Source organism: Salvia hispanica, chromosome 3 (genome assembly GCF_023119035.1).
Source record: "Salvia hispanica cultivar TCC Black 2014 chromosome 3, UniMelb_Shisp_WGS_1.0, whole genome shotgun sequence".
Classification (NCBI taxonomy): domain Eukaryota; kingdom Viridiplantae; phylum Streptophyta; class Magnoliopsida; order Lamiales; family Lamiaceae; genus Salvia; species Salvia hispanica.
This window is the reverse complement of record NC_062967.1, coordinates 41,848,973-41,864,610: the sequence shown is the minus strand read 5'-3', so window position 1 is coordinate 41,864,610 and position 15,638 is coordinate 41,848,973. Positions and strand designations below refer to the sequence as shown.

The following is a 15,638-nucleotide window of genomic DNA, read 5'->3' as shown; positions in this document are numbered from 1 at the left end:
TATCATAATAAAAAAAATGAGACATATTTTCATGGATAAAAAGAATATTTAAAAGATATACATATATAGTATGGTTTATAGAGTACTTGAATTACCTAGTCATTTTGAAAATCGCCCTTTGCAGTATTTTATTTAATTTGTTTTACTGGATTGACGATGGTGAAATTATTGAAATAAGAGAGTATGAGATAATTTTACGATTTTGAAAATCGCCCTTTGCAATATTCTATTGAGATGTTTACTTTTTTCTTATGGATTGTTATTAAGATAGCATTATAAAATTTTGCTATACTTTTATTTAGAGGAAATCAAAAATAAATTCCCTAAACTTGCATAGCACAACGATATTATATATTCAAGAAATGTTAAAAAATTAACTACACAAAATGAGGAGATGGTAGTCATCGAATAACATTGTGACAAAATAATTTTTGTTGTGATTGTACTCTTTACGTAAAATAACAAAATAAAATTAAATAGATATGACAAGGTTAATAAAAATATAATGCTTTATACATACATATTATATCACACATTAAGTATTAAAAATACTACTCTTAATTTTTCTCCTTCTCACTTACTTTACTAATTGTGCATTAAAAATCGGGTCATTTCAAATGTTTATATTTTTTGAATACGGAGGGAGTAGATTTCTTGGGGTTAAGGGATTAAAATTAGACGATCGTCCAGATATTGTATGTAGGATTTTTAAATTATCTGATTTTACTTTTTAGTCTTTACTTACACATATTTTTTTTTTTCATTTTATTCTATATTTATTTTTTAAACTCTTTTGTCTCATGCATAGCATGGGTGTTAACACTGATTATTGAAATAAGAGAGCATGAGATAATTTTAAGATTAACTGTAGTTATTTGAAATTCGTATTGAGTCAAACTTTACAAATTACAATTGTAAACATTGTATGGTTATGGTGTTTACGGCTGAAGTACAATTAATAAAAAGGATGCTTTATTTCAAACTCAATTTGTAGGGTGAGATAGATATGTGCATTTAATTAGGCGAATAAATTGTACTACTTGTATATTTAATCATCTATATTTCATTTTGATTTTATTTTACGTTCGTAGTTTTTATATAATTAATTTTATTTCATTTCTCAGCTGAACATTGTGTAGTTCCTTTACAAATCTAAACCTTTGTTGCTATCTCCTGTAGCATTTGTGCCTAAAGTTGGTTTATGATCTAATTAAGGGTTGAAATGGTGTGGTTTTTGATAATGGCTGTTGTGTAATTAACTTTCTAATTTCGATTAGAATTTAGCAAATTTTCTTTGGCAGCACTCAAGATTCAAACGTGACTTGACCATAAAGCAAGACCCATAATTTTCTAATTTTTCTTGAATACAACTTTATTTTAAAGAGACTTTATCACATGTCTATGTGTCATAAATATGCATGCCCTTACATCATATTCAGTTCTTTTGGTTGTATATATATATTCTTTTATCTATTTAAGAATGTATTTTATGAAAATTCTGCTCAAAAGGTATCCTCTAGAAATATCTTCCAAAGATATTTTACATTTTCCAAGCAATTTTCTTTCCTTGCATTATCTCTTAGTAATACAATTTTCCCCTCCTATTTCTCACAAAATTACTCACACCCCACACAACTTGAAAGAAATATTTTCTTTCTTTGCTTGTATTAATCAAAGTGTCTATACTTTCACTAGTCTGGTTGCAGAAGCAAACAAATTTTCCTTTCTAATTATGTCCCCAAATAAATCACTAAACAATTCTAAAAAACATGAAAATGAACCCCTTTCACCCTATATAGAAACTAGTATTTCATTCGGATTTGCTCAACAAGGTTGCATTTGACCATATATAAAAATAAAATTCAAAGAAGCTTAATATTAGTAAACCACTCTTCCTTCAAGTAATCTTGTGTGTATAAACAACACCAAGGGCGGAGCCAGAAATTTATAAGGAGAGGGGCAAGTTTATATTTAAGGGAATTTTAAGAATTTGAGGAAGGACATTGAGTGAGAATTTGAAAAAATTAAGTTGTAAAATACATAATATATATACTAATATATATGAAAATATGAGGTGGGGCAATTGCCCCTCTATTCTTGCATATAGATCCGCCCCTTGAACAACGCACGGTGCTCGTCCCATATATAATAATGGGATAAGACGCAATTATGGGCGAGAGAGCTTAGAAACGAGGGGGGAGCATCTCGCTGTGAAGGGAAAAGCCGCGAGTTGTGTGTGTTACGTTTTTCAACTCTTGCTTTATTAATTCAATACATGCACTTGTATAATGAAGCCACAAAACACAACTGTGATTTTTTCTTCCCAACTCAGATAAATTTTCTTGCCCAAATCGTGAATTGTTTCCTAATTTGGTCTATATTATTTTTTTAAAATTTTATTCTACTGTTTTGCTTTTTTTGTATTTCTCTCGATCTAAGTTTTTACGTCATTTTTGATCTATCAGAATTTAATTTGCTTGCAGATTTAATTGAGTTTTAAAATTCAATAAATTTAATTCACATCTAAATTCAAAAAATACTACTTCATTAATAGTAGATGGTTGAGAAGTAATGTCGAAATGGATGATAGTGAATGAAGAAAATATAGTGTGACCAATTAATAAACGCCTAGAAACGTCACCTTAAATTATTGCATAAAATTAAAAATATGCTAGTTTCATTTTCATATAACTGAGTAAAATATTTTTGGGTTAGGACATATTGCTGAATGAAGTGTTCAGCCAACCATAATTGTAGAAAGAGGAAAAATAAGGATAGAAAAAATATTTTTGCAATTTTGATTGATGGGCACGCCAAATGCTAAAATATCTTATTCATAAAATTCTGAATCAAGGCACTTAACATTAGAACAAATATGATATTGAAATCGGACACTTAGTCGGAGTAGACAGTTCCAACTAATTCTGAACAAAGACAGAATATACGCGGCAACAGCTAGCTGCAGCAGAGAAAGAAATCAAATTTAGTCAAAGAAAAAACACAAGTTCAAGATCCAGATTAGCTGCCATCCTCTTTAAATATAGCAGTACAATACCATTACCATCAGCATGTGATACTGCAACTTCTGCAATTAAAATAAATACGCCTAATTGAATTTTTCATTAGTAGTCAACATGCATCACACACAATAATATATTATGACTTGAATGTCAGCATACGACTAGATTTTAGGACTACAATAGTGGCTGTTATTGTACCAAAAAAAAAAAAAAAAAAAAAAAAAAAAAAAAAAAAAAACCGCTTTGTCAACACTACAGGTGGTATGAGCAATTTTGCTAAGAGCTCACTCACCTTCACGCCTCCGTACAAGCGATGCTACAACTTGCTCGTGACATTCACATAGAACCTAGTTGAAGAAGACACAATTTATATAAAGATCATTTGCCTAAAATCAACAGGCCCGACAATCCCAAAATATATTCGGGTTTGGGTCATAAGTTGTTGGTTGTATTCGAGCCAATGTACACATTGGATATAAGGGTAATTGTACCAAAATACATGATTTTTCACACAAATTCTAGTTTTGAACACAAACTATAAATTCTACATTCGAATATAAGTACTCCCAATTTTCCTCATTTTTTACATGACGAAAATTTTCGGCAAGATTCAAGCTAAGGCGGAGGCCGGAATGCCTACATGGCTAAAAAATTTCGCTGATCATAAACGACGTAGTTTAACTATGTAGACGTTTCATGGTATTGTTTTTAAGCATAATCTATAGCTCATGTGTAGATAACCCCATTTAAAAAGCATTAAACCTAGTAAAATAAGTCAAATAGAAGGTGGTGGAGGAGATCATGAGATAAGAATAGCAAATCTTTTTATAGTTAAACAGAATCACATAATCTAAAGGGCAGCATTTTCTCTTCTTCATTTCCCCCAAAATTTACCCGGCGAAAGAAGTGGTGGCCACGGCGGCAATGACGGTGGCAAACGCCGTGTACTAGTCGACGAAAAAATCTCATTGCGCCACCACTTCCCAATCATATCCGTGAAACAAGAAACCAATCCATCTCGATTCTGTTTCTTTATCACCTCAACGCGCATTTGATTTCGAGAAAATAGGGGAGATAATGATGTCGGACGCTTCGATGCAAGATCTACAAGACAATAACGTCGTCACCGTCGTCGCGGTCAACAAGGGGAAAAACAGTCCGTTAGCTGTGAGATGGGCGATCGATAACCTTATGACCAATTCCAAACACACTTTCATTCTGGCTCATGTTAAGACTAGACGTAGGTATCTCACCTTCTTGTCATTTTATTTTTTTTGGTGATAATGAAACACAAATTTAATTGATTTATTTTGGTGATAATGAAGCACGAGATTTAATCTCGTACCAAATAATATTTTTGTATAATGTGTTAAGTCCGATTACACGGAGAAAAGCACCTGTAACCCATGAAATTAACCCGACCTAATTTTCTTCGTTCGTCCTTGCATGCAGATCATCATCATCACTATGGCCAGCACGTTGCCGCGGAGGCAAATAGTGGGGTGGTGGAGGACATATTCACGGCTTGTCGTACCATCTGTGCGCGTAAAGGGGTAATAAAATTTTATACTATTTTGTTAACAAAAAATATCCTTATTTTTTCATTTAGGATCGTTCCGCAAAAATTAGTTTCATTTCTATTATGAAAACTTTATAATCATTTTTTTTCTTCTATATTACCTATTTTTCTCTTTGTGTCATACTTTACCGATTGTGTATTAAAATCAGCATCGTTCATAAATGCAGTAAATGTGACCATTTTGCAGGTGAGAAAAGAGGAGGTGGTGTTAGAAGGTGTTGACGTGCATTCTGCACTAATAGACTACATCAATCATAATAGTGTGACCAACATTGTTCTTGGTGCATCAACAAAGAATGTCATAACAAGATACAGGTAGATTTACTAACAAAAATTATCTCCCTACGTACATTTTTAACACCAATTCTTTCAGATCAGTACATGTCACGCGTATATTTATTTATGAATAAAAGTCATGTTGTTAGGTTCTGGATCCCGGATGTGGCCACCATGATAAACAAGGCCGCCCCGGATTTCTGCTCCGTGTACGTGATTTCAAGGGGCAAAGCACAATCAATCCGGCCAGCAGCACGACACACGGACAGCTCGACCAGGGCCCCATCTCCAGTGTCGTCTACTAGGTATCTATCCTTCTTGCATAAATCAGCTAGATCATAAAACAAAAGAGCATTGTAATAACAAACACTAGCAACTCCAACAACAGGGGATCTGTGAGGGGGGGGAAGAGGAGTAGTGACGAGCATCTAGAAAATGGTAGTAGGCGGTTCAGGAACGATGGTGGTGAGTCGAGAAGGAGGCCGAGAAACACAGGCAAGTTCATTAATACACATGAAGATTCGGTCAGAGATCATGGCATGGATATCACAAGAGTGCAAATGTCAAGCACAAGCAGTCTGGGATCAGATCAATTTGATCATCTTTCATCAAATTCTTCATCTCCAGTTAAGTACTACAAAATTTAATAAATTTGATTAAATTTCAGAATATAGTTCTTACTATAGTTTGTTTGGTGCAGACTGCAATTAGTAGGCTCAAGCAAGAGGTAAATCAAACAATGTCTATGTATAATGAAGCTTGCAAAGAAGCAATCTCAGCTCAAAAGAAGGTAAGAAAAAATTGATAGAATTTTGATACCTAAAATTTTGTACTAGTAAAATGTGACATAGTTACAACTTATGTTTCTTTAATTTGTCTACTAAATATTTAGGTGAATGAGCTTCAGCAGCAGAAGCACGGGGAGATAGACCGATTTGACCAAGCCCGACAAGCTGAAGAGGCGGCCCTAGCGCTTGTGGAGATGGAAAAGGCGAAATGCAGAGCTGCGATTGAAGCCGCGGAGAAGGCACAAAAGATAGCCGAGAAGGAGACGCAGAGGAGAAGGTATGCGGAGCAGAGGGCAAAGAAGGAGGCGGAGGAAAAGAAACGTGCATTGAACGCGTTGTCAAACAATGACGACCGCTATAGAAGATACGTGATTGAAGAGATCGAAGAGGCCACTAAAAACTTCTCAGGATCTAGGAAGATCGGAGAAGGAGGGTACGGCCCAGTTTACAAAGGGAAGCTGGACCACACACCGGTCGCCATCAAAGTCCTACGCCCCGATGCTACCCAGGGCAAAAAACAGTTCCAACAAGAGGTAACATTTTGTAAAACTGTCATCAGACTGTCACTAAGTTGTGCTTCATTGTCTATTCTGGTTACACTGATGCAGGTCGAAGTACTGACCTGCATGAGGCATCCGAACATGGTCCTGCTCATGGGCGCATGCCCTGAGTACGGATGCCTCGTGTATGAGTACATGGACAACGGAAGCCTCGAGGACCGTCTACTCAGAAAGGGAAACACCCCCTCTATCCCATGGGGGGTCCGGTTCAAGATCGCCTCTGAGATAGCCACCGGTCTACTTTTCCTTCACCAGGCCAAACCCGAGCCATTGGTCCACCGCGACCTAAAGCCAGGAAACATCCTGCTAGACCATCATTACACGTGCAAGATCAGCGACGTTGGGCTGGCCCGACTGGTCCCACCCACGGTCGCAGATAGCGTGACTCAGTATCACATGACATCAGCTGCGGGTACATTTTGCTACATCGACCCGGAATACCAGCAGACAGGCAAGCTAGGGACAAAATCGGATATTTACTCACTCGGGGTGATACTACTACAAATCATCACCGCCAAGCCACCTATGGGCCTCACTCACCACGTCGAAAGGGCCATTGAACAGGGCACGTTTGGCAGTCTGCTCGATCCAAGCGTGCCTGATTGGCCGGTCGAGGAGGCTCAGTGCCTTGCAAAGCTAGCCCTGAGATGCACTGAGCTGAGGAAAAAAGATAGACCTGATTTGGGGAAAGAGATATTGCCTGAGCTCAATAGATTGAAACAACTCGGACAACAACATGACTAATTCAGAATTAAAGAGATATCACATTCGTTAATTTTTTTGCCAGTTTGATATAGGAATCTTGAACTTCCAAAAGAAATAATTAAAGGCACAAAAACTTGTATTCTCAAAATTTCCCTATGTACTACCGTTTTCTTTGTTGTTTCTTTTTTGAATGCACTTATACGTAATTTTGAATTTTGGGTTATCCACAAAAATGGAAACAATTTTACAACTTAATCCCAAACCTAAATTGTATCCTTGTATTATTTTATCTTACAAACCAAACACTACCTATAGGTATAAACTAGATCTTCATCAAAATTGCAAAAACACCCCTTTAAACTTGAAAATATGACAAAGGCCCCGGACCGGAAATCTCACTAAAAATGAAGACTCTGATAAAATCTGACTTTTCAGATCGCTAACACTCCGATCGAATTCAGGGCTTTGAGAATGACGGCAATGGCGTCGGCCGAATCTCCGTCGCACGACGACGTATCGGAGGAGATGTCGGATCTCCTCCCGCTCGCCTCCGCCGCGCAGCAGCCATACGTCTCCGAGCTCCTCTCCTTCACTCTCGATCGCCTCCATAAGGTATTCGCGCGGCTATGCTAATGCTTAATTGGCGTTCTCAGATTTGGAACTGTTCGGTAGTGATTGTGATAGTTTTGTCTAAGGAACCGGAATTGCTGAGAGTAGATGCGGAGAGGATACGGCGGCAGATGCAAGAGGTGGCGGTGGGGAACTACCGTGCATTCATCGCGGCGGCAGATGCGTTGCTCGAGATCCGAGAGGAGGTTTCTTCGATCGACAAGCATCTCGAGTCTCTGGTAATTTTGTTTTTTTTTCTTCCAATAATCTGATCCGATCTGATGCGTTACTGAGCTGGCATTGCAGCTATTGACATTGTGAACTAAAATTTTAAGCTGATCGGGCACAGTGAGAAAGAAAAATAAGATAGGAAGTTGTGATTTCGAGGTTGAATTAGCTCTGGCTGTTACTAATTAAAGCAAAAAATTGGAGTACCTAGAAACTTTGGGAGACAAATGTTTAGGTGATACGAGGCTAAGACGTGTAGTATTCATGGATTTCTCGTATTTTCTGGATCACGCTGTTAAATTGTTAATATGTTGGAGCAGTGACAGTGAGCTGAGGGAGGTTATGTCTGGATGAAGATTGGGATGCATATACTTGATAGTTAGAGCCTAAATATCACATTAATAAGATACATACGAGCAACATGTTGATGATGATCATGTCATCATGCTATTTTCACGTTGAGCTGAACTTAGGAGATCTTTCTTTAGTAAGCTGAATATCATGGTTCACTATTGGACAGGGTACAAACAATGTAGCAAGAGTTTGGAATTTGGATGTGATCTGTACTTGTACATCAAGAAGTCTTTGTAACTCATGTGAACTGCCTCTTTTTTAACCTTTAAGAAATTAATAGGGTTATACAGGCTAGTCTTGGTATAATGGAACACAATTGAAAACTGGAGTGGCCGTAGATCATCTTTTCATTGTGCCAGTTTCCTTGTTATTCATCATGTTTCACTGAGAGTTGTAGTTGTTTGGACTTTCTGCAGATTGCTGAAATTCCAAAACTAACATCCGGCTGCACTGAGTTTGTTGATTCGGCTGAAAATATATTGGAAAAGAGGAAGATGAACCAAACATTACTAGCAAACCAGAGCACTTTGCTTGATTTACTTGAAATTCCTCAACTCATGGACACGTATGCACCTGCAATTAGTTGTAAACATTTTGAATTATCCAATACTTTATGCTGTCCATTAGATATGGCTTAATAGTTTCTCAAAGAATGATTAGCAACCGTTGTGATACAGATGTGTGCGGAATGGAAATTTTGACGAAGCTCTTGACTTAGAAACTTTTGTCGCAAAGCTTACTACAATGCACCCAAAGTAAGTCTTTTGTACCAATCTAATAGCAGAAAATCCTTTTCCCCTGTGAGTGTTTGATGCATTTATTGAGGCACCATTTTTATTTTCTCTTCAAAAAGAATTCCTGTGATTCAGGCTCTAGCCGCAGAAGTTCGGCAGACCACTCAGTCCCTTCTTTCTCAGCTTCTTCAGAAACTTAGGTCTAATATTCAGGTGCTATATCTTGTTACGGATTAACTTGTTTAACTCCAGATTTTAAAGCAAAATCTTCAGCTCTGAGGTGATTAACTTTGCTCATCATGTTGTTTGTAGTTACCAGAATGCTTGCGCATAATTGGATATCTACGTCGAATAGGAGTTTTCAGTGAGTATGAAATGCGCCTACAGGTATCCTTTTACTGAAATTACTGTCCATGTGGAATGCATTTGGCGGTATTTTGGTTGGTTATAGTCACTGGTGAATACAATATTTAAGGCGTGAGGTCTGAATCCTGATCCATGATATCTGCTGTTCAGTTTTTAAGATGCCGTGAAGCCTGGCTGACTGGAATACTTGATGATTTAGACCAGAGAAATCCTTATGAATATTTGAAGGGGATGGTAAATTGTCACAGAATGCACCTTTTTGATGTTGTTAATCAATACCGAGCCATCTTTGCTGATCACACATCAGAGAGTGAAGAAAATTATGATGGCGGGCTTCTCTTTGATTGGGCCATGCATCAGATTACCTCACATCTGAAAACTCTTAAAGTTATGCTTCCAAAGATCAGTGAAGGTGGATCCTTGTCGAATATTCTGGATCAATGCATGGTGAGAACAATTGGTAGTCATTGGTGTTGCATTGATGCTCCTAAAACCAATGATTTTTCATTTATTTCCACGTGGTTGTCTGCAGTATTGTGCCATGGGCCTAGGATGGGTTGGTTTGGATTTTCGAGGGCTGCTTCCCCCGCTATTTGAAGAGTAATATTTCTTTTGCTGTTTACAAATTTTTATAAATTTTTGGCTTTTGGCTGGCTCTTAACTTGATTTGTTCATCTTTGCAGAGCAGTTCTTAATTTATTTTCGAAGAATATGAGTTTTCCTGCCAATAGTTTTGGCGACGAAAACCATGATGATGTTACTCCTCCTTCAAGTCTTATGGAACATCCACCTCTTGCTGTTTTCATCAATGGTGAGCTCAAAAGTTGTAACCTTGTTTGGTGTGTTGTGGCTTCAGAGACATTTTGGTGTTTATCATATTTCCTCGTGTGGTGGGTGCAGGTGTATCTGCAGCAATGAACGAACTACGCCCTTGTGCTCCAATAAGTTTGAAACACGTGCTGGCTCAACAACTAGTCAAGGATTTGCAGGCCGTTTCCGAAACCCTACTGAGATACCACACAACCAAAATGCTCAAAGACAATGAGTCTCAACTTTTCCTCAAACTTTGCCAAGCATTCGTCGAGGTGAGCTCTGCTTCTAACAGTCAATTTAGCTGCAGTGTCATCTCCAACCTTTAATGATGCTGGCCCTGTGCAGGTTGCTTTCCCACATTGCGCGGCATGCTTTGGCCGCTGCTACCCTGGCGGAGCTGCTCTGATTACAGATGCCAAGAACTTGTTCGACGGAATCAACCGCCTATTAGCAACATCACCATCCAGAGAACTACCAAAACCAGTCCAGAACCAGAACATAGAGATCAAGAACGCCTCAGAAAACGGCAATGCCTCTGTGATCGAGAATGGGGTCAGCCATGGTATTGAGCGGACGGGAAGCTCCAGTCATGACGAGAAGGAACCGAATAGTGTAAGCTCAGAGAAGGAAGTCAAGGCAGCGGCAGCTGCTACAAGTGAAGAAACTCAACAACCACCAGTATCATCTTGAAAAATTTAGTTCCCCAGAAATTGGCCTTCATTGTAATTATAAACATTTCAACAACTTTTCTTTTATTATAGCGAGTGATTGGACTTTAAAAAAACAAGAATCCTTCATGTTGAGAATGCTTGTGTTAGGTTGAGGTTAATTCTTTTTGTAGTATGTTGTTAGACAATTAAACGAGAGGTGTAGTAATAATTTTGACTTATTAGTGGAACCTTACAAATACTACTATCTAATTTTATCATTTTCTTGCAGTTGATGTGGAAATCCTCCTCCTCAGGGTGAATTTCACCATAGCTGTCGCTGGATCTAGCAATCCATAGATATAAAAAGTTAAAAACAAACATTACAATAAAAGTCATAAAACTGAAACAAAACCATATAAAATTTGAAAGATTGAACTTTGGCCTCTGCCAGACTTCTTAAGGGAATGTTCAATGAAGACTACTCCAACAACAAAGATCTTGTCTAGATGGTGTAGAGATCGTTGACTTTTAGATTATTATAAATGAAATACTATATATCTAGATGCACACTTAGCAAACAAAAAGGAATATCTTATCCATGCTTTCTAAGTGATTATGATTCTCATCTTTGTATACTTAACTATTCCTTCGATTCGAACTCAGATCATCTAATCTATACCCAATGCAGTACTATAACTCTTGTATGGACAAGATTTGTCAAAGTATATCTAGAAGACAAATGAGTGAGAAAGAGAGAGTGCAAAAATGGAATAAAAAATGCTTAAAACTTGTGATTTGATAAGCCATAATGTCTTTTAAAATCTGATTTAAGGCTCACGAAATCCAAATTCAAAGCCATGTAGGTTACAAATTGATGGTTATGGTGGTGGTGGTTTGTAGTATCAATATTATCTCTTTCGTGACTAGGGCTTTAGTACAATATTTTTCTTTTTAGCAGTGTATTTCACACGACATTTTCTCATAAAATATTTTTCTCTTGATTCCTTTAGCTACAAAATAATCGGGCTAAGGACCAAAAGGCTTGAACTTAGGCTTACCGTCGAGTTAAATACTTATCAAAATCGAGCCTCAATTTAATCTTAGTTCAAACAAAAAATATTAACTTGTGTCACTATCGAATTTAATATTAACTCGAGCGACGTCTCTTTATAAAGCGGAGAGGAGATATGATAGTAACTAACATAGGTGCTCAAGATATATACAATTAACCCCCTCTATTTTATATAGTATCAAATTAGCAGCTGCAAAACTAAGGCAATTAACCTAATGGTGATATCATGAATTGAATTTCAAATTTGTACAATAAAGTCATGGAGTAAACAAAACCAACTTTGATACAATACAATGAACTTTTGACTCAAATCCATGAAAAAATGAGAAAATGAATTAAAGAATTCCAAAGTGTAACTAAAGCAGTGGTCCAAACTCTGAAAATGTATATAGCTAGTGCTGATGAACTCCCATTATCAGATCATATGCCAATCTTATTTGATCCCCAAATTGCTATTAATTAATACTCACACACACTCTTGATTGTTGGTAATCCATCTCGGTAGCTATAAAAAACAAGGGTTTCTTATATACAATCCCTAATATCTGCAAATACATTCTTTTTAGAGTTTATATATAGTTAAATTTAGTCTTACATGTTTCTTCGATGTTTTCTTTATGTAATCTACCATTTTTCCATTGGAATCAAACTGCATCATATATGGTTAAATTTTATTACTCGTAAATTGTACTAGACTAAGCTAGATAATATTGTGGGCAAAAGATTTAGGAATCTATAAATTTCACCATCTCAAATTATACTTTATCATGGTACAAATACAATGAAGAAAAGACTAGATAATTTTACAATGAATTTAAAAACTTGATCTACGATACGAGTCATGAGTTTTGTTCAATAAAATAAACTAGCTAGGTACCCTTTTCTGTTGAAATAAGGTTGTCCCTTCGGATACTTCAATATCCATTAAAATATGCTAAAAATAAATTCCTGCATTAATATTTGATGACAAAATCAACAATTCAAGAGAATCAAGTCGAATGTTTATCTTAGTCAAGGACTTGAACATGCTGTGCATATTTCCTTCGTCACAGAGAACACACATTAAACAAAAAAAAAATAGAGGAAACCAACAAAGTGAAAGAGACAACATTCATATCAACTTCATCCACCATCAACGGAGGTGAGAATTTATATGATTAAAGGGATAGAAAATCAAAATCAAAATCAATTTAAGGTTTTAATTAGTGCATAGGAGGATCCCCCACTCTTGATTTTGTTAAAATATAAACATGGAGTAATAAACTTGTGGGAGAGCATAAATACTAGATTGCAAACTTCATGATAGAGAAAAAATAGGAAAATTCAAATAATTAAACTTAAACAGTATGAAAATGGAGATTGAACTAGAAGAACATGGCAACTTTGACCCCAGCTCCCATCACAGAATTAGTCCAAAATTTCTGCTGGCTGCAAGAAATGGGAAGAAGTAATTGTTTCGTTGTGAATCTGTAAACAAATTTAATAATGACAGAGAAAATATAGCTTAAAAATAGATCAATACTAACATCATGAGCTAAAAACAATAGAGTCTCATACCTTCCTTCTTGAAACTCAATTAGGGCTTTTCTACAGATCTCTCCTTTTTAGGGTGCAGACTCAAATCTGCAAAACCCTAAATCAAGAAATGGGTCTTCACAATTGCACAGATCAGCATGTCAATAATCATAGTGCTACAAAATTACCCCCAAAAATGACAGAAAAAAATTAATAAGGGAAAACAGAAAATAACATAACATAGCATAACTACCCTTTTTGCCTAATCAATAATATTAACAGTTTACAGCATCATTACCAACCAAACTCAACAAGAAATCACATAGGGTGAATATAGACATATGCATATATATAGTGTGTGTGAGAGATAGAGAGACAGAGAGAGAAAGAGGGTGGGGTGACAGGAAGAGGGTGAGCACACATAGCTTCAAGCATGAACAATTCATGCAAGAAAACACCATTTGTGCTCACTCTCTTCTGTCACCTCCCTTACCCTTATTAGATTCACTTCCCCAAAATCAAACCCTATATTTTCAACTCCAATTTCTGAAAAAACACCTGCAAAACTTTGCTAGCAGTGTTTATTTACCATACTATACTAAACTATAGATAAGAAAGAAGAGTGATTGAGATTTTTGGGTGTGAGGAAAATTGGTGCAGTATGGTTGGGATTATATAGGGCAGCAAAGTTTAACGGTTCACATCAGCAATGACCTTTGGAATAAATGTGGGTTTATCTTTTTATGGGCATTTTCCATTATTTTATTGCTGCGCCAACCCCAAATGTCACATTTTCACACACACATACACTATAATAATGTGTGTATTAACATCTCCCCAAACAACTACATCCACTAAAATACAGATAATGACAATTTTTTAATGTAATTAAAGATGTTAATTTATGTTTCAAAATATATTATTAATATTTTAAAAAGCATCCTCATTGTTGGTGTTCAACTAAAATTAAGCGATGCAAATACAAACGTCATAAGAAAAACAAAAGGATTAAAATAACTTGTCTTAATCCTAGGATGCTTTCTTTTGCGTCCGAAATTGCGGTTATTTTTCAAAAAAATTCCAACGCATGTAATTATGTCTCTTGTATTGTGTCCTTAAAATATTTACTAGTGATAGCTCTATTTCTATATATAGATAACTTCTGAGTTCTAACGTAGCTGATGCTACATTAGGTTGAATATGTCCAACACTTCTATCCCACATTTTGTATTTGATGTACGTACTCCACTATTTAAGAGTAAAAGAATAAATTATTTATTTTCTTGGTAATTGATTTTTAACGATAAGAGATATTTATTTGAAAAGGGAAGGAGAAATCTAGTAACGAAGGAAGGGAATCGCAATCAACATACATACCTATGCTTCTTGTAATTCTAAATGAAGATGGTGGCCTTCTGCATATTTCAAAATCAGACAAAAATAAAAGTATATACTATTATTAATTCATGAGTAAAACTGATATGGTATTTATTTTATTGTCTATGAATAGGGTGGTCGTTTCCGCGCGTGATTTGAAATCTGTTATGTGCGTATTTATTTTATCGGCCACGGCGACAAAAAACTGTTTATATATACAATTTCGTGACCCGTAGAAACATGCTATATTTCAATTTTCGTTCGTTCCCATAAAAATAGTGCTTATTCATTTATTGTAACATTTTTCTCCTTCTCTTTTACTTTACCATTTATTAGTCCTACCATCAACTACACAATTTTTTTCCTTCTCTCTTACTTTACCAATTACTAAAACTCGTGCGAACCCTAAATGATCTATTTATATGGAACGGAAGGAGAAATTAAATAAAACTTTAAATATCTAGAAAATTTAAAACTATAATCTGAATCGTTAGGTTTCAAGATTTGATGTCAACAGATGACAAATAACGTCAACGGAAAATGTCAACATTGTCAACCGATTGACGTTGTGTTGAAATTTTCTGTTGACATAAATCTTGAAATCTAATGATCCCAATCATAGTTTGAAATTTGTTAGAAAAATACAGTTTGCAGATTATCACTACCCCATGCTCATATCATACATGGAAAATTATCTTGCTACTTCTATAGAGAATTATTTGGTACTTAGTATAAATTTTACATGAGCATCATCCTTGAACATAGTTTTCGGTTAATTCATGTTAGCATTAGTTATTTTGTAGGAGTACTATAATACATTTACGTTGGTTCTAAGGATTTCCACAATGATTAAACACAAATCATATTGTATCTTAATTATTCACTTAACTACGTACATTAGCTTTTCATATCTTACCACAAACATCAACAATGAATAATCAATCTACATATCATACTATACTTTATCGATCCCATATATAAATAAGCAATTA

General features: G+C 35.8%; 2 protein-coding genes across 4 annotated transcripts; both read left to right on the top strand.

Annotated features, from left to right (window-relative positions):
- Window positions 1-3,924: 3,924 nt before the first annotated feature.
- LOC125216043 (U-box domain-containing protein 35-like) lies at window positions 3,925-7,141 on the top strand. Of its 3 annotated transcripts, none has more exons than XM_048117647.1 (8): window positions 3,925-4,260; window positions 4,473-4,573; window positions 4,787-4,914; window positions 5,025-5,180; window positions 5,264-5,501; window positions 5,576-5,665; window positions 5,768-6,196; window positions 6,272-7,141. In XM_048117647.1, the coding sequence occupies exons 1-8, from the start codon at window positions 4,098-4,100 to the stop codon at window positions 6,965-6,967; spliced, it is 2,001 nt and encodes a 666-aa protein (XP_047973604.1). In that variant the 5' UTR covers window positions 3,925-4,097; the 3' UTR covers window positions 6,968-7,141. The 3 variants fall into 3 exon arrangements, with proteins under 3 accessions (XP_047973604.1, XP_047973603.1, XP_047973605.1); XM_048117646.1 differs by having other exon boundaries at window positions 5,013-5,180; XM_048117648.1 differs by having other exon boundaries at window positions 4,104-4,264; window positions 5,013-5,180.
- Window positions 7,142-7,331: 190 nt separating this feature from the next.
- LOC125216044 (conserved oligomeric Golgi complex subunit 8-like) lies at window positions 7,332-10,944 on the top strand. Its single transcript, XM_048117649.1, has 11 exons — window positions 7,332-7,540; window positions 7,624-7,776; window positions 8,536-8,684; window positions 8,797-8,874; window positions 8,973-9,066; window positions 9,166-9,240; window positions 9,370-9,666; window positions 9,752-9,819; window positions 9,903-10,030; window positions 10,120-10,304; window positions 10,378-10,944. The coding sequence occupies exons 1-11, from the start codon at window positions 7,400-7,402 to the stop codon at window positions 10,720-10,722; spliced, it is 1,713 nt and encodes a 570-aa protein (XP_047973606.1). The 5' UTR covers window positions 7,332-7,399; the 3' UTR covers window positions 10,723-10,944.
- Window positions 10,945-15,638: the final 4,694 nt, after the last annotated feature.